Raw genomic sequence first — 18,399 nt, 5'->3', positions numbered from 1 at the left:
AGCGTAGTTGGTGGGTGGGGTCATTTTACTGCTGATTTTCAACACGGTTTTTATTATCTAAATAAAGTTATTTTTATTTGTAGGTGTCGAAAATCATTTATTAAAAACTATAATATATATCTACAGGTAATTTTATATTATTAAGTTGAAACTTTAACTTTATACTTTAAGTATATATAAAAGCAATTAAATTTGGCTTTATTTGGTAAATTTAATTTTTTTTTTTTTGGTCAAAGGTAAATTTAAATTTTATACTTTGTTTTCCTCATTTCTAAAAACCTGTAAGTTGTAACTAAGTTTTGTATGAAGATTACATCCATGTTAGTTTCAAAAAAAAAAATTAAATCCATGTAGATATATATAGAGTTTGATTGTGACTCCTGCTTTGCTTGAGATGGATAATATTTGCTTTTTCTTGATCAGTAATAAGCAATAACTACGATAATATTATCTGCCTTTTTGATGGCATGGTTGTTTATAAAGTGAGGAATTTATACTACTATAATATTATCTGCCTTTTTAATTAAGACAGTTGATATGTGTAATATAAAGTGAGGAATTTATACTATAATGTATTTATTCTAAACCATGAAATGTAGCCTAATATATATCTTGTGTTAATCAATATTATTGATATGTATATTACCATCCAGATTTCAACCCTCCATACTGCACATTTTATGTTGTTGGACAAAAAAAATATACACATATAATCATGTATAGTAAAGATAATCGTCATGTGTTTTCAAAAAAAAAATGTAAAGATAATCGTCCAGTAAGTTTCAGGCCTTATTTTACCCAAAAAAAAGTTTCAGGCCTTGTGTGAAAATTTTCTTTCGAACATGCACTTAACCTTTAATCATCTTCTAAATATGGTTTTAGAAAATATTACATCATTAACTATAGCGTGTAAATGTATAAAATCTTGGCAACCGATTAACAAAATCAAGACCAAACAAAACGAAGTACTTGAAGCCAAAACAAGTTGTAGGTTGTAACCAAGTCGTTAAGTTTGGTTGGTGACGCGTATATCATTTTTTTCATGGACGTATTGATTTGACTATTATATTGTCTCGTGTTAATTTATTCCGACAAATCTGTTTTCCTCAATTAAAACACAATGTTAATTCGTTTCTAGTAAGCCACATATATGGATGACCACACAAATACGTAGACCATTATACTGAATGAATGGAATTGGACATTAGTGAGTGACAAACCATTAAAAATCGAATTCGAAGTTCTCTTTACTTGAAGCTTGCTTTTCTTTTTAGATGACTCTTGTAAAACTTGAATGTCACGTTCCAATATCTTCCACATTCGTAAAACCATATGCATCTTATTCATTATACGTTACAAATCTAACAAAAACACTTTTTATAAACAATTTGTAAAAAGGGGATAATAGTTTGTTTTTATTGAAACTCAGGGGTGTAATATTTTGCTATAAGAAATTATTCATTAACCCATATAGGAAGGGTAGAGACAATTCCGTACACCTGGTTAACACAAATCGAAGTTGCAATAAATACTAACTTTCCTCTCCATATGTGTTGCTTTAGCTTGATTAGAAAGTATGCTATCCAATAGGATAGTTTCCAACTTTTTGATGGCATGGTTGTTTACCTTGAGATGCAAGTCTGCAACCATTACCAAGTACTGTTTATGTCAGTGAGTGGCTTTATATGTTTAAAATCAAATTACCTAGTTGTAGTTATCAATTAGTATCCCGTTTTTTGGTGATCCCTAACATGTTGTTCATCAGCATGGTTTTACGTCCTTGTTATTGAATTAAATTTGGTTGTAAGTGTTAGCCTTTTCTTTGTATGATCCCACAATCTATTCAATAAATAGGTTTCTTTTTGTCAAATTCATAAGTCAATACTCTCTTTTTAAAGGATTTTTAAAAAATGTTGTAACTATAAAACCAAAATAATTATGAATGTCCACCCAGTAATGGATTAAACGGTGCAAAAAGCAAAATATTACTTATATATATAGTTGAAGTGTGTTCAGTGCAGGTTCTAACCCATGGCAACATAGGCATTTTTCAATTTTTTGTAAGAAAAAGTCAAACAATTCACATCTCATGACTATATATACAGATTTTGCACACCAAAACAACCAGGACAAATCATGAATAAAATCTTCAAGATTCAACCTGACAACCACAGCCATAAAAAACTCCATTTGACTATTTCCTCTTTTCAATTTATTTTCATTGAAGAGTAAATTTTTATTTCAAAATAAGTATTATTTTAATGTGTTTTTTTTAATTTTATATGATATTCTATTTTTATTAATTAAATATGGTTAAATATATATTTAATAATGTTTTGTATAGAAAATATGTAAAATTAAATGTTTTAATCTATATGCACAAACCTAAAACAAAAAATAAATTGAAAAAGACTAGTATAATTTTGTGCTAACTATCCCAATCAAATCCATTCTCTAGTACATTACTCACCCAGTAACTTTATTCTAGTATCAGTATTCCTAGTTCTTGGATTTCAAGGATTTTAGTCCCTATGCAATTTAACTTATAAAGAAAGTAACTAAAATATTCCGTGATAGTGAGGAAATTAATTAAACATAAGGTCATGTTTATTGCATCGTTTTTAGAATGAAGTTCTTAAATAAAATATTTAAAAGACTGTTTTTAATATTTTTTAGTTAAAAATTAAGAGACGTTTCTTATATTATGCTAAGAACCCCACTTAAAAACTCTGCAGTAAACATGCTCTGACCTGACCAAATATGTACTGGGAAACTTGAGGAGCACGGCTTCTTCAAGCTCCTTCCTAAGCATAGCCGCGCCTGATATCATCATCTTCACGGAACTTAGGTCATATCTCTCAGTTTCCGGTGACTTAACAAACGCTAAAACCACCGGCGGAGCCACCGGAACCACCGTGACTTTATACTTCTGAATAAGCTCCATCACCAGATTCAACTCGTACCTCGGCAAGATCAAGATCGCCGCACCGGTTCTCATCGCCGAAAGGATCAGCGCGTTGAACGCGTACGTGTGGAAACATCGGGAGGAAACGGATGATGACGTCATCTCCGGTGAAGTTGAGGTTAGGGTTTTCTCGGTCGACTTTCTGAGCGATGCTTTGGAAGCTCCGTGGTCCCGGAGAAGTAGGGAATCGCCACCGTGTCACCCGGCGAGATCTCAGGTTTAGTAAGCTCTGTTTCATCCGGTTGAGTTAGTTTCGTGAAACTCACGCGACCGTCAGCTACCGAAGCGGCGTCGTTATCATCGTCCACGCAAACTATCGACACGCAGTCGTTTTGTAGTTTTTCTAAGTTTATCGACGTAACATTGCTTCGTGATGATCATCTTTGCGGCGGAGGCTTTTGCCTGTTTCGCTATCTCAGCCTGCGTGTATAACGGATTGGCGGTGGTGGTGACGTCTCCGAGGTAAGCCACAGCAAGGAAGGAGAGAGGAAACTCGGGCGGGAGAAGGAGTCTGTTTCGAGAGAACAGATTCCAAAAATGTATAATACCCCTCGCTGTCTTTCATTCCTTTTTCCGTAAAGTTCAAGATGAGATTATTATGCTTTGTTGATGCTTTCCTGCTGATCACAGGTAAGTGGAGCGAGAAAAGATCTTGAAGGAACAGATTATCCAGTTAGACACCCGGAGTTTCGTTATAAAACTGAGGTACGTCTTTCACTTTCTTTGTTCCTTTCATATAACAAGAGGCTATACCTTGTTTTGGCTTTTCATGCTCGGATCCTTTTACCTCAAGAGTTGGGAGATAGAGGAGAAAATCAACAAAATCAGATAGTCCCAAACATCCAACAGTGCTCTTTTTCTCCTTTCAATGAATGATAAAACCATCAAGTCTTGGAAGGTTATGAATTCTTTTTTTATTGGCCTCTGAATGACATAATTATTTGATAGGAGAGTTGCATTTGGCGACTTCTGTTATGTTGCCATTGGTTATTTCATCCCCGTATATGGGAAAACTGGACTAATGGCTGTGTTTTGTACATGTCAATTATGGGACATCAACACAGACTTGGTTCCAGTATCAACTTTCCAGATTCACGAACATTTAAGACCAAAGGTCAATTTCTTGTACTCTGAGAGAAAGAGTTACATCAGCAGACTCGGTGCATAACTGATGACCACGTTTTCTGACCATCTACAGCTCTGTGATTTATTTATATGAAAATGATTCCATATTCGATAATTTCCAGTGTTGTATCATCTATTGTATTTATATCTTGTTCTTCTGAAAGTAAACATGCCCACGCTTTAACATGTTACCAGCAATCTCTTCCGTGTGTTTGGTGTTTCCCCGGGAAATACTGAAACTACAACCTTGGAAGCACGCAAAAACCCAATGACATAACAAGCTGGTGCGAGCAAGATGAATCCATTCTGTCATTTTTCCTTAGGTCTAAGTATTCGATTAAATCAAATATGTGTTTAAACTTAGAGGAGACAAGTCACAACTCCAGCGAAGCCATCAAGACCATCACTAAGCAGTATAACACGCCTGGTTAGAAAAGGTCAGTGAGTTTCTTTCTTTTTTTTTGCCAAATGGTCAGTGAGTTTCATCCATGTGTCTTTTAGCATATGCCCCTCAAATAATTAAAAATGAATACTTTACAAATTTGGAAAACAGGAGCAGAGAGTCCAGGATGCGATGGGAATGGTAACACTTTTGACCACACAGCCAAATTGCTGCATCTAGCATGGCATCCAACAGAAAACTTGATAGCTTGAGCCGCTGCTAACAGTTTGTACATGTACTATGCCTGAAAAACAAAAACAAAAAAGGACAATACTTAAATGGAAAAGAAGGTTGGCTACTTGTCAAACTGAAGATCAGAGATGCTTATAAAACATCATCAGTATCTTCATATCACAACTAAAAAAAGCTGGCTTCTTTATGTGCGCTCTCTCTTTGCTTGTATCATCCTTGACCCTTTTTCTAATTGGGGAAATGGCTGGAAACAGCAATCACTGGTAATTATTTTCTTTCTTCATTACACAACAGCTAAAAGAGTCGTCGGCCATTTTCTCCTAAGTTTTTTAAGAAGCTTTTACGTGTGTTCTGTCTGGATAAGTTAAAAATCTTGGACAAGAACCTGAAAAAGGGAATCGGATTATAAGAAAAATTGTGATTGTGGTTTCATATTATTGGAACTATTTTAAAATTACCATATCGTTTTATTTATTTATTTGAGTTTTATTTTCTGGTAAAAGTTTCTTGTTTGTAGTTTCTGACTTTTATAAACAGTTTGATCTTCTCTTATTATACTTTAGCCATGGCATTCCTTCTTTCTTCTTGATATTTTTCACAGTCCATCTTTTTCATGATTCATTACATTCTTGCAAAACACACAATGAAAGGCTCCAAATCAATTAACAACGATGATTAGGTAAAAATATTTTAGAAAACGTTTTTCTTATTCTGATATCTCAAGGGAAACACTTTTGTGTACGTAACTTGACAAAATTTCGTAAATTTAGTAACTCGATTTAGCTAGTAATTAGACCTGGTTGTCTTCTAGTCACCTCCACATATGACATATTCGAAGGGGTCACATTAAATCTAAGCCGTCCATGCGTCAAGCCGCAGCCACGAATCGTAGCCGTAGAAATGACGCTAATGATGGGAATCAAGAAGTGGAGTGCATGTCCCACGTGTTGGCAAACAGAACACACGGGAGCAAAATGGTCAGCTCTTACGGCAGCTTAACGCTACGACAATATCCTTAATCTGTTTCCTTGACAGACGGACGGCTCTGGTTCATTGACAGAAACAGTGCATAAATCAACGGCTATGTTTCTACTTTTGAGAGTAATGATCTCACTCACTCTCATCGAGTGCACATACTTGCTTCACAAGAACGCTAACTAACTATTGTCTCCTCATTCTTGAGCCAGAGTGGGTTTTAGAAATTATGGCAGTGCATGATGGCCTCTTTGTTTACTTTTTTATTTATTTGGGTAACTATAATAATATTAAATGCTAATCACGTCTGGTTTAATGCTATTTGATTATAACTTTTAATTTTCTTTATATTTTTAGCAAAAAAAAAAACTAAGGTTGTACATGTAAGGCTTGTGCATGGAAAACTCATGGGAAATTGGATGTTTTTGTTTGTCTTTCGTTTGCTGTCTTCTTGATTATGGTTTAATCAGGAACTAAAATGCGAATTCTCATTATAATAAAAAGGTTTGAGTATAAAAGGTATTGGGAGATCTAACGTGAAGAAACATAACTAAAAAAATTTAGATAGAGAACTAGATGCTGTTTTCATAATTAGGATGTTTGAACTAATATCCAACTAAGCTTTAGAGAATATCGACGGCTAATCTGATCCCTTATTTTTGTTCAATTACCAACAACTTTGTTCTCATGCAAATCGAAAGGATATGTTATGTTTTGCTCCGCATACACCCTTATCATAAGATTACGACTGCTTAGTTTATATAGAGAAATGGTTATGAACTCTTCATTAGCAAGATGAGAACATTTTTATTTCCTAGATTACTTGTCGATTTTACAAAGCCTGCAGAGCTAAGGAGCAACGCCATTGACTGTCTTGTGAAAATGAGCAAACCATTTCCATCAAAAGGAGTAGAGAGACTTGTAGTCATCAAAAGGAAAAGGCAAGTGTGTTTGTTTCCGGGGTAGCGTAAGAACAAGTATAAGAAAATAAAAAGATACGTAGAATCGATATCTGTCTAAACATATGAATCCAAACAACCATCTTCGCAGCAAGACAGGCGTATCCAAATATGTTGGAAAAAGGTATTTACCCCTCGATTTATACACCGAAACCTTTTCTTAACATTATTTTCCTTTACAAACTAAAAAATGCTTTACAAATAAAAAAGATTCATATTTTATAAAAAAATTATTTTTAAAAGATATATTTTTACATTTTCGATACATTATTTAATGAAAATTGTAAATTTTAAAAAATTAATGATGTTTATTGAATTTCTATTGGCTAAAATTATGAAAATTTGTTATTAAGAAAAATCAATGTATTTTTTAATATATATTAAAATTTAAAATATGTATATTTTTAAAAGGGAAGAGGAGTAATTAATTAGCACAACATCTTTAAAAATAATAATCAAAAGGAAGAAGATTAGGGAAGCGGTAATCTTGTTATTGGGTTGCCCTATAAGACTGGTCACACACCACAGCTCACAAAGCTTATCTTCTCTTTGCCTCTTCCCCTCTCTGTTCTGCTCCACTTCTCTCTCTCTCATTCTTTCTCAAACTTAGTGAGAGGAAAGTGTTAAATTTGTCTTATTTATACGATAAGGACCACTTCCACTCTATAAAAACCTCAAATTCACTGACTCTCCTATCTCTCTCTTTTTTTCTAACTCTTCCCCAGTCCTAAATTTCAACCTGCCATCTCCAATATTCCATCTTTTAACTTTGTCTTTTAACAGGTTTGCATATACATATATATAAATATTTTTACAAAAATCCCTTCCGTTTTTCACTTTAACTAAAAAGACTCTGTTTTTCTATTTAGGAATTCATTAAATTTTCTGGGAAAAAAGAAAAAAAGAAGAGATCATTATTCGTAAAGAAAAAAAAATGCAGGATCCAGCAGCTTATTACCAGTCGATGATGGCGAAACAACTACATCAGCAACAACAACAACAACAACAACCGCAATTTCCGGACCAAGAACAGTTAAAGTGTCCTCGCTGTGACTCACCAAACACTAAGTTCTGTTACTACAACAACTACAACCTCTCACAGCCCCGTCACTTTTGCAAAAGCTGTCGCCGTTACTGGACCAAAGGCGGCGCTCTCCGTAACGTCCCCGTCGGTGGCGGTTCTCGCAAGAACGCTAAACGATCCACCTCTTCTTCTACTTCTCCTAACTCCCACAAGAAGGCCAAGACCCCTGATCCGGATCCTAGTTCACAGAAGGAAACCAACCCGGATACGGATCCGACCCGGATGCTGTACGGGTTTCCGATCGGGGACCAAGACGTGAAAGGTATGGAGATGGGTGTTGGTGTTGGTGGTGGTGGTGGGAGTTTTAGCTCGCTTTTGGCGTCGAATATGCAGCTGGGTCTTGGTGGGATCATGCTCGACGGGTCGGGTTGGGATCCGGGTATGAGTTTGGGTTTGAGGAGGAGCGAAGCAGGTAACGGAGGAGGTGGTAACCGTTGGACCGATCTGGCTATGAACAGAGTGGAGAAAAACTAAGGATGAATAAGTGGAGGGGTATTTGGTAAATTTAAAAGCTACAAAACTGATTTTAGATGACTTGAGAGTCCGATGTAATGTCATTTTGGTATTATATTCCTCCTGTTACTACTAGTACTCCCTTTTGTTATTTTATTTATAAATCAGTTTGTTAAAATTCTAATCTTTGTTTTTCAAATGCTACTATATAGTTTAAAGACTTTCATTAATTCTTGAACAAGACTATCTACAAAACTCATGACGTGAAACGAATTGTTCGATCGCCACAACATTGTGCTTATTTTATGCTTGATCGGTGAGGTATTTAGCCGACGATTTTATGTCATTGGTTATTGATATGTAAGCTTGAAGCCCTTTTAAATATTCGCAGGATAAGTTCTTTTAATCGAATATTAGAATAGTATAACTGTGCATGAATCTGACATAGATCAACAACATTCTTACGGCATGTGACATTCGTATTTTAGTTAATGTATTAATCGCCTCAGACACCTAAGTTCTAGAATCATGATATTGACTCTCTACTAGTTGTCGCCTGTTTTCTTGAGTTCAAAATGGCGTTTCATATCATCATATGTCGTATAATTTAAATACTGCTGAAACATTGTATTGGTTCAATTAATTTAGATAAATAAGACAAAAGTTCACGTCGCTAAGAAGAATATTCTGCTTTATATAACTTTGAAAGAAGTTGAAGAAAATAGTTTATCCGCAATACATTATTCCTCAGGTACTTATGCTATTTTGTATTCATTGGTCTTTCAGACTTGTAACATCGTTTTGTTACTTACTTTCACTATTACTATAACAACTTTTGTAAATAATTACAAACTCGTTTAACACGCGAATGACGTTCACAAGGAGTGGAGAGCGTAATGGAATTTGACGTATGCCATGAGTAATGGCTATGGTTTTCTCACTGATTAATAGTTCATATTTTAGGTGATCTTATAAATCGAAGTGAAGTTTGTTTGGTGATTCTGGAACGTTTGTATATTATTTTAGAGAAACATAAAATCACCAAGAAATGTGATGTGGACTATATAGTATTAATCAGTAATGTGTATCATCTTATGTGACGGATCAGTCATTTGCATCTTATCAGTGCGTTGTTGTTTTAAGCAAAACTATGAGAGCTATGGTGGATACTGTGCGCACGACTGTTCTACACCCGAAATGTAATACCAACATATCGTACATTATATACTAACTTCGTTTTCTCACCATGTTGGTTGAGTAAATATACATCTCAAAGGTAAAACTCTTTTTTTAACTATAAAATAGAGTAATTCCATAATGAAATTGGATTTATTTCGACCTTACTTCAAACATAGAATGAAAAACAAGTTTTATCTTTTTTATTCCCGTTAATGGAATAATGAATAAAAATAAAATGATTACTTCATTTACAGAGTAACTCTATCGAAATGAAATTAAAACATTTTTTAAGATAGTGACATTTTGGAGTAAATTAAAGAATGAGATTTGAGATGCATTGTTTTTTTGCCAATATTAATACATCTAATTTCTAAAAAAATAGTGACATTTACGCCATGCACCTCATTCTCTTATTCATGCCTTTAACAAATGATTTTTAAGCAGAAGAAAAATGAATGATATCACCTCAACATACATCAAGCTTTCAGATTTGTGTGGTTCCATAAATTTTGTTTTGGAAATGGGAAAACAGATAGATAGATATACGAGAGATCCAACGTGGTTACAAAAATTTGCTCTTCCGATTTAAGATATTTTGTATTTGACCGGGGAGACAAAGAACAACAAGTTGCATTTTATGTTAATTATTTATGGTTTTCTTTTACTTTTATTTTCACTGATAAATTTGAGTTTTGCAAATTTTTAATAAAAAATTGTGAACTGATTCATCGCAGGGGTGATTGCATGCAATGTCCAATCAAACTCTATGATCAAATGCACAAAGGCATATTTTGCAGACTATGTCAAATCAAACATTCAATCTCCAATACTAAAATTAGGCGCTGATTAATTAGGTCTAGACGTCCAAGGTCCAATCAAACTCATAAGGTTATAATTAGTTATTTTGAATCAAAAGTTTGTATGTAGTGAGAGAGAACATTATTTGTTAAAACTCAAGTTCTAAATTTTCAAACATATATATGTAGTTAATGTATTTGGATAGAAAAAGACCAAATAACAATCTAGCTCACATGTAATTAAAGATGTAGATGGCTCTACCCATACCATGCAACAAATTTTGAATAGAGATTGTTTCAATGAAAACAAATCATAAAAAGATTTTCTAAAAAAAAACAAATCATAAAAAGATATAAAAATTGTCAAAATGAAAGGGCTGGCAAATTAAATAGTGGTCCATGTGGCCATATATACTAGATAGCGCTAAGATACCAAATTATTATAATGGTCCACTTCTTAGGCACTAATTAGGGCAAAAATATTTGAAATAAATAATAAATATTGGTTTAAGTTGAATTGACAGTGTTTAGCTAAATGTGTTAAGCTATCATTTCTGAATTTCCTCTTATGATGGACTCACTGTTGACTGTTTTGGTAATGGTCCACTGTTATTACTTATTAGTCGTATTACATAACCAAATTCACATGTCTTGTGGGGGCTGTTTTGCTCAATTCATGTTGTGCTTATTGTACCATATATCAATTTGAATATTTATTGTACTGATAAGTTTATCAGTACAAGTGCAGCGACTGCTATTCATCTTACTGTTATACATGTGACATCCCTATCAATCCAATTTATTCTTGTTATTATTATTATTATTATTTTTTACGAAAGGTTTATCTTTTTATTATTGTTATCTCTTTAAAATAAACTTATAAGACATTTGTTGGTGGATTCACAATATCCAGATTTGGGACCTCTAAAGAAAACCTTGAAAACACATACATTTTTGAGTTTGGTCTTCTAACCAGTGGCAGATGTAGACATATTTTTTTGTTGGGGACAAATTATGAATAAACATAAAGGTAAAATATGATTTTGTTTAAGAGAAATAACTAAAACGAAGGCAAAATATCAAATATTATGAAACAAAGGAAGTACATGCAGGAAGTACATGCGAAGAAAATAAAAAGAAATAACGCAGTTTAATGCAATGTGAAATACAATGTGATTCAGAGATTGTATTTGTCCAACATGGGCTTATTCAATCCATTAAACAAGCCCAACATCTACTCATCTTCTTCCTAAGTTCTCTGTTACTTCCTACATCGCTTATCTTTGCAACTAAACGAGTGTTTATGAATTGGTAAAGTCAAGTAAATGATTGTCACCTTAGCAAAATCGGAACGATACAGAGAAGATTAGCATGGCCCCTGTGCAAGGATGACACGCTCTAATCGAGATTTGGTCCAAATTTTTTTACTTTTCTAAATGCTTATGATGAGTATTTTTAAAATGAAAGACAGACGACGGCCACTGACAAAAGTGTTAAGGGAGTCCAGCAGCTATGGTGTCTGTTCCTGTTACCTACCTGTGACGAACTTGTCAATTCTGTGACGAACAGCATCTCTGTTTGATAAACTCACTTGTACCAATCAACACAGTTTAAGTTTCTTATGACTGATTCACGACAAGACTATGTATTGAAACATAGCGACACACCAAACTGTATCCTTAATTTTGTGTTTGGTCAGTGGTTGTGCAAAAACTGAAAGTCATATTACATGTTTTAACTGGAACAGATAGAGATTCCATTTGCCAAGTAACGAGAAGAAAAGAATATGCGATGACAAAGTCAAAAGTCAACGAAACCAACATGGTACTTGGCTTACACGTCTTTTACCTAAAACCCATCACATGTCTTGATAACTTGTAAGACTATCTTTCTTTTGTCTGCGTGACTGCATCTCTCTCTGTTATAAAAGTCTCTTCACATCTCAACAGTTTTTTTAAAGTTTTTATTTGAGCATCTCTGACATGTCTGTAAAGAAACAGGCTTCGGAGAGGAAGAACAGTGGAAGAGACAAGTCAAGTTATTATCGATGCTTGTCATTCTCGTTCACGGAGTCGTCATCAACGGATGAGAAGAAGAACCCATCGTCGTTGAATCGTATGGATTCAAAGAAGCTCAAGGCAGATATTGTGAAGTGGGCTAAGCGTGTTGCGTCTTACGTTCGTCAACTTAGCTCGAGAAAACGAGATTAATAGACATGAAAGTAGAAAGGTTGGTGTTATTATGTGATGATGTTCCGTTCTTCTTCTCTATCATTCATTCCTAATGAAATCATATTATTTCAAAAAAAAAAAAGATTGATAAGTATTATTTCACAAAGATATATATCAGATAAGATTTCACTTTTGTATTTTTCAAATGCAACAAAATATAGTTTTGTATCTATTTTTATTCCAGCTTGTAATCTAGTGAGATGATCTTATCTATTGACAAGTGTCTATATTTATATTCTCTTTCAGGATCTTAAGACCACATTTGTTTGTTTTTTTCTTACATGCTTGTCTTTGAATGGCTGAATGTTTTTGTATCTGTTTTTTTCTCAATTGTTTCTCATCTGATTAAAGACCAAATGAATCAGTCATGGTCACAAGAAAGCTCAAGCAAGATGCAATGCAACTATGTGAAGAAGACTATATAACCAGAAATAAATAAAACCCTTCAAAACTGGAATGATATTTAAATGGAACAAAAACAATCCGTCTTTTATTTGCTGTTTGTCAAAATACAATATCAATATAACATGTGTGTATGTTTTTATGTATAGTGACAGTACTGATTTACATCTTCATATCATATGAAGATGTAAATAGAATGTACTGAAAAACCTAAACTAGATAAAGAAGCAATCATAGAGAGCAAAAGAATGTGGAAAGTAAACTAAACTCAACTAATCATATGATCTGAGTCCCTCCTTTCTTCCTGAATGGACCGGAAAATTCTTGCAGCAGACTCAGAGGCAGATGTTGAATTATGAGGAATGGCTTTAATGGCACGGCCCATCGGTTGCTGCTTCTGCTGGTACTCATCAGTGTGGTGAGTAGGCTCCGTAGGGAAAAGAGGAAGAACATCAAGTTTATGCTTCTCTGGTGGACTTGAAGCTGTACTTCCATGTACATCACTGTCATTAGACTCCTGAGACTTCTTTAAGGAAAATGGAATCGCTTGAGTCATGTGGCTTGATGTGTTGGACCATCCTTCAAGCTGACCAAACGAGTTTGTCCTCGCGTTAGGGGAAGGGCAGTAGTTGTTGCTAAGCTGAGTAGAAACAGGGAACCTGAATGTTGTTGTGTTGAGCGAATCTTGTCCACAGAATGGAACCATGAAAGCTGAAGAAGGAGGAGGACATGGTCCTGTGTATGGTTTATAGACCAGACCTTCTGAAGGAGACATTACAGGAACTAACCATTGGTTTCCAGGAGGAGGTAGTAGCTGCTGTGGCCACATTGGGGTCAAGAGGTCTTTGTTTATGGAAGGTAGAGGAAGCTTTGGTTTCATATGCTCTGGATATTCTTCGGTTACATGTTTGTGCTTCTCGGTGATTGTTTTTTTAACCATTGAAGCAGCCGTTTCCAGAAGATGGGTATGGGATGACCTCATTGTTCCACGTTTACCTCCATTGAGCTTACTTTCTAGGACTAAGTTTGGTGACTTAGCAACCATCTTTTGAACCTGCATTGTATTCAGATTTCATGGTAAGGATCACATGAAATCTGAAAATCATAGGAAGCAAGTTATACAGTCCATAGTTATTAGCAGCTTACCATTATCAGTCTATGCAACTCAAAGACTTGAGACGCAAAGATCTTCTGCTGACTGAAAATATCAGCAAGAACAAAAAGTAAGAAACACTGCAAAATTTATGAATCATAAGAAAGATACTGACATTGTAAGAGAGAGGGGATACATTACTTGATCATGTAAGTTCTCATCTTCCAAAACCTTTTCTCACCAATCATTTTTGCAGCATCATTAGAAGATGCACTCATACAAGACAAGGAGTCTATTGCAGAACAGTCTGAGACATCTTGTTCAAGCTGAGGCACAGTTTTGGACTTCTTTTGAGTTTTAACGTTGAATCCATCAAGAGCTCTTCTTCTATACAACTGAGTTTTCATCACATTATTCTTGCTTTCATCAAGGGCAGCCTTGGAACCAGCAGCTTCTCCTCTGTCTTTGCTGCTACTGCTATTACAAAACTGGAGTACTGACAAATCTGTGTCTGCTTGTGCGTATCCAACAACAGAAACCTTAAGAGAATCCAAGTTGGCAAGGCTCTTGAAATGGTACTCATTTTGTTTTATTGAACTAGGATTAGTGTTAGTAACTGATGATCCTCTGGGACTTGGATAAATCATTCCTTTTTTATTCAGCTTCTCTTCAATCTTGGATGTTGAATTTGTCTGTTTAAACACACAAAAATAACAACATTTCACAACTCAAAGTATGCATTATGGATTATGGATTCTATTTTGATCTCACCAAGAGTATTCAACAAATCAAGAAAAAGGGCAATTAAGGAGCAAAGAACTCACGAGACAGGCGTTGTTGGCTGGAGGAGGAAGAGACAGAGTGAGAGTGGAAGAAGAATCAGAGATCTTGTTGGTAGGAGAAGGGAGACTGGAACGTTCACGGAGAGACATTGATTTTTTGCCAGTATCATTCAGATGAACCCTTGGGAACAATGGAGGAATGGTTATCCTTTTCGCCTCATCTTTCATTCCTCCCATCTTTCTTCTTCTCCCTAAGCTCACAACAAAAACCCTATTAATTACTTCTTCCACAAGTAAACTAAAAAAGAAGAAAAATTTAGAAATTCTTTAAAAACCAGATTGGCACCTTTTGAAATCAAAGTACTTTCAAGATCAAACAAATCTAAGAGTTTCTAATCTTTTTTTTTTCTATATAGATGGGGGAGCTAAAAAAATCTTATGATAAAAGATCAAGAAGAGAAGAAGATATTTTGTTTGTGTCGCCCCCACAATGGATTCCATATGAGAGGCGACAAAAAACTCTCAAGGTTTGGTTTGTGTGTATGTGTGACTCTGCGGTCATGTCTGGTTCCTACAAGTAAAGATCCCTAACTCACGGAAACTAGGAGTTTACAATGACGTGGCGGGTTTTGGTTTTTGGTCCGAGTGGTAGGAGAGTGGCGTGAGGGAGATGATGTTCGGGTGACTCGGTCTCTTTACACAACACAAGCCACATGTTTTCAATCTCTCTCTCTAGTGGGCGTGGCTAACTTAAACTCTTATCTCTCCAATCTATTCTATTAATTCTGCAGTGTGTCCTATTGATAAAAGTTGTGTCCACCTTTTAAATTTTATAACTTCCTTTTTATACATTTCATTTAAATTCTATAACTGCCAATTTTTTGTCAAGAAAGTAACTGTCTTACACCTACAAATCCCGAGCCTATTTGTTTTCCAAATTCAGGCCCATTACTAATCAGACCATACAAGTCACGATTTGGATATCCTACGATTCAGGCCCATTACCTTTTTTGGATATCCTATGATTTGTTTCCTAATATGACAAAAAATATAGATTAATATATTACATCCACTGAACTAAAATGTTATACGTATGTTGACAAAACCAAACACATATGTACATATACGTATATACATAACATTGGTGTATTTGATTTAGCTAAACTGTTAATAAAGAATTAAAAGTTCATAAATATTTATATGGATAATGTGAATAACAAAATTAATTTTCAATCCAAAGTAAACCAAAAGTAAAACATCTATTCAATTAATTTAATTAGCAGTATGATCAACTGATAATAGTTGAATTCAATTTAAAAAAATACATGGAACCTATAAATATAACTGCAACAACCTATATATAACTGTTTATATACCGAGATATAACTACAATAACAACAAAGAAGTTCCATAATGATAACTTCCTATTTTTCTTAGGAATGTCATATTTTTTGTATATCGAACTTCTTATCATGAAACTTAAGTTCATATTTTAAAGGCCTATCTATATCGAACTCTTATCATACTAATCTCAGTTTCGAATTTTGTATATTTTTTGCAACTATATTTATAGGTTCAAAGATGTCAAAGAAAAATTAAATACATCCTAGAGAAAAAATATAAAACAAAAAATATATCCGTCCTTTTAAGGGTGGATCATAAATTTGGTTTCATTGTTTGAAAAAATCGATTTGCGGATGCGGGTTATGAATATTTTATTCGGGGTGGGTGCGGGATGGTAGATTTTGGATTGCGGGTACCGCCTACCCGAAAAGTATTTAAAAATAAAATAAAAAGAAAAGTAAACACTTTTTAAAAAACATGGTAATTAAAAAAAATTAAATTTTAAAAACATATTTTTATTATAAATATATATTTTATGTGTTTTATAATAATTAAATAAAATAATTATTTTAAAACAATTTATAACCCGTGGATAACATCAAAATTAAATGGGGCGGGTGCCGGTACAAATTATTTGTTTGCGGATTGTGCGGATCATATTTTTGACCAAAACAAAATTGAAACCCGTGGGTTGACGGGTTCGACCAGCAACCCAGCCCTAACCGAACGTATACCGGATCAATTTTTAAATAGCTATTATTTAATAAAATATATTTTGATTAAGATTTATAATATTACAAACAAAAATACAAATACAATCACAAATTAAACAAAAATATGAGAACTAAATTAAAACAGAAAAATATACCCGCCCTTTAAAGGGCGGGTCAGAATCTAGTAACTTTCTTAATTTGGGACTTCTCTTTAGCTAAATATCTATTTCTGATCGCAATCATCTTCTGTGACACCAAAAGTGGAAGAGATGAAGCGTGTTCGGTCTGAATGTGCCTATTTCCCGGTTTAGACGGACCGGAGATGAACATTTTTAACGGACAACCAAAACGGGCCATGCGTTTCGTGTAGCTTCTCGAATTTTAACGTGTGAAAAAGCGTGCTAGTTACATGGGCCTGAACCCACTAATATTCATACTGAGGTTTTGTTCGGCCCTTGTAATAACCTCAAATTTAGGTCGAGTGATAGTGGTCCATGCGCGTGACCGTGTGAGTTATTTCACTTGATGTTAACTGAAAAATTGCTTTCATGATTCAAGATTGGGACCTTCTTAAGTTTATTTTTTACAGATATAATTTTTTTTACAACAGTCTTATTTATATTTTAATCTCTAAAGTTCACACACATAAAATTCTACATTAAAAATATATAAAAATTTGCACATTTTTATTATTTTAAAGATAATCAATTTATGCATCGAATGTGCTCTTAATACTTGGTAAATAACGGTGTTGTTTGAGAGACTTCTACAGTTCTACATAACAAAAAAAAAACTGAAAATGCCTGAAAATAAACTATACACACAAAATCTTTTGTCGGCAATTATACACACGAGCTGTACACACAATTATCAGTTTTAATTTCAATTCCATCAATCTAGAATTTTTGCTTTTTCCAAAAAAATGTACCCCTAAGCGAATTGTTATAATATATGGAAAATTAGAAGTATGATTATATGTATATCTTTGTCAGTATACAAATATAATTGAAGCTCACATCCTTGTCAAAATTCATTTATTCCTACAGGATAATATTCAATTCCATTAGCGGGTTGATGTTACAATAAGTATTAGATACAAAAAACGCAAGAAAAAAAACTTGTTGTCCCTACAGTATGACGCCATGCTGATCGCCCACGTGGGACGACTATCCTCTAAGATCATAACCAGTAAGATAGACCCACGTGGATATGGAGAACGTTGTGTTCACGTGTGAACCAGCAATAATGGAAGGAGGAGATCGAGAAGAGTGAAGAGTGAAGAGTCAAGTGCTAACTTAACTTTGCGTACTGGGCAGCTCCGGTCTGGACCATTTAAACCGTACCGAGCCAAAGTAGCAGAAAGAGAAAGAATGTAGGGAATGTAATCATTTTGCTCCCAACTCGGAGAAGATGTTTTATATTTTGACATAGTTCCTCCGTTTCATTTCATGATACTTGACGTTTTGCTTAGTGCATAAAATTTAAGAAAAACTAGATATCTTTAAACAGTATTTTAAAGATATAATATTAAAATCAATTAACTAATAATAAAAAAGACTGCAAAATCTATAAATGGTTGAAAAGTTTTCATAAATTTAAAATTAACTTTAAAATCTCAAAATTTTATATAATTTGAAATAAAATAGTTCTTTTAAAATATCAT

General features: G+C 34.1%; 3 protein-coding genes, 1 non-coding gene and 1 pseudogene across 4 annotated transcripts; 3 read left to right on the top strand and 2 right to left on the bottom strand.

The window, feature by feature from the left end:
- Positions 1-2,707: 2,707 nt before the first annotated feature.
- LOC130494989 (4-coumarate--CoA ligase 4-like) lies at positions 2,708-4,157 on the bottom strand (annotated as a pseudogene).
- Positions 4,158-7,200: 3,043 nt separating this feature from the next.
- On the top strand, positions 7,201-8,425 carry LOC108856934 (dof zinc finger protein DOF3.1). Its single transcript, XM_018630842.2, has 2 exons — positions 7,201-7,441; positions 7,528-8,425. The coding sequence occupies exon 2, from the start codon at positions 7,593-7,595 to the stop codon at positions 8,214-8,216; it is 624 nt and encodes a 207-aa protein (XP_018486344.2). The 5' UTR covers positions 7,201-7,441; positions 7,528-7,592; the 3' UTR covers positions 8,217-8,425.
- Positions 8,426-11,487: 3,062 nt separating this feature from the next.
- Positions 11,488-11,595, top strand: LOC130495414 (U6 spliceosomal RNA). Its single transcript, XR_008934684.1, has one exon. It is a non-coding gene; the product is annotated as a U6 spliceosomal RNA (small nuclear RNA).
- Positions 11,596-11,955: 360 nt separating this feature from the next.
- On the top strand, positions 11,956-12,572 carry LOC108860798 (uncharacterized). Its single transcript, XM_018634650.2, has one exon. It carries the CDS (start codon positions 12,154-12,156, stop codon positions 12,379-12,381), a length of 228 nt encoding a protein of 75 aa, XP_018490152.1. The 5' UTR covers positions 11,956-12,153; the 3' UTR covers positions 12,382-12,572.
- A 198-nt stretch (positions 12,573-12,770) lies between these two features.
- Positions 12,771-15,447, bottom strand: LOC108860594 (protein HEADING DATE 3B-like). Its single transcript, XM_057011337.1, has 5 exons — positions 15,026-15,447; positions 14,722-14,930; positions 14,099-14,589; positions 13,951-14,002; positions 12,771-13,858 (listed from the first exon to the last, which is right to left on the bottom strand). The coding sequence occupies exons 2-5, from the start codon at positions 14,914-14,916 to the stop codon at positions 13,073-13,075; spliced, it is 1,524 nt and encodes a 507-aa protein (XP_056867317.1). The 5' UTR covers positions 14,917-14,930; positions 15,026-15,447; the 3' UTR covers positions 12,771-13,072.
- Between the last annotated feature and the right edge of the window lie 2,952 nt (positions 15,448-18,399).

The sequence above is a fragment of the Raphanus sativus genome, chromosome 5 (assembly GCF_000801105.2).
Source record: "Raphanus sativus cultivar WK10039 chromosome 5, ASM80110v3, whole genome shotgun sequence".
Taxonomy (NCBI): Eukaryota; Viridiplantae; Streptophyta; class Magnoliopsida; order Brassicales; family Brassicaceae; genus Raphanus; species Raphanus sativus.
This window is presented reverse-complemented; position numbering and strand designations above follow the sequence as displayed.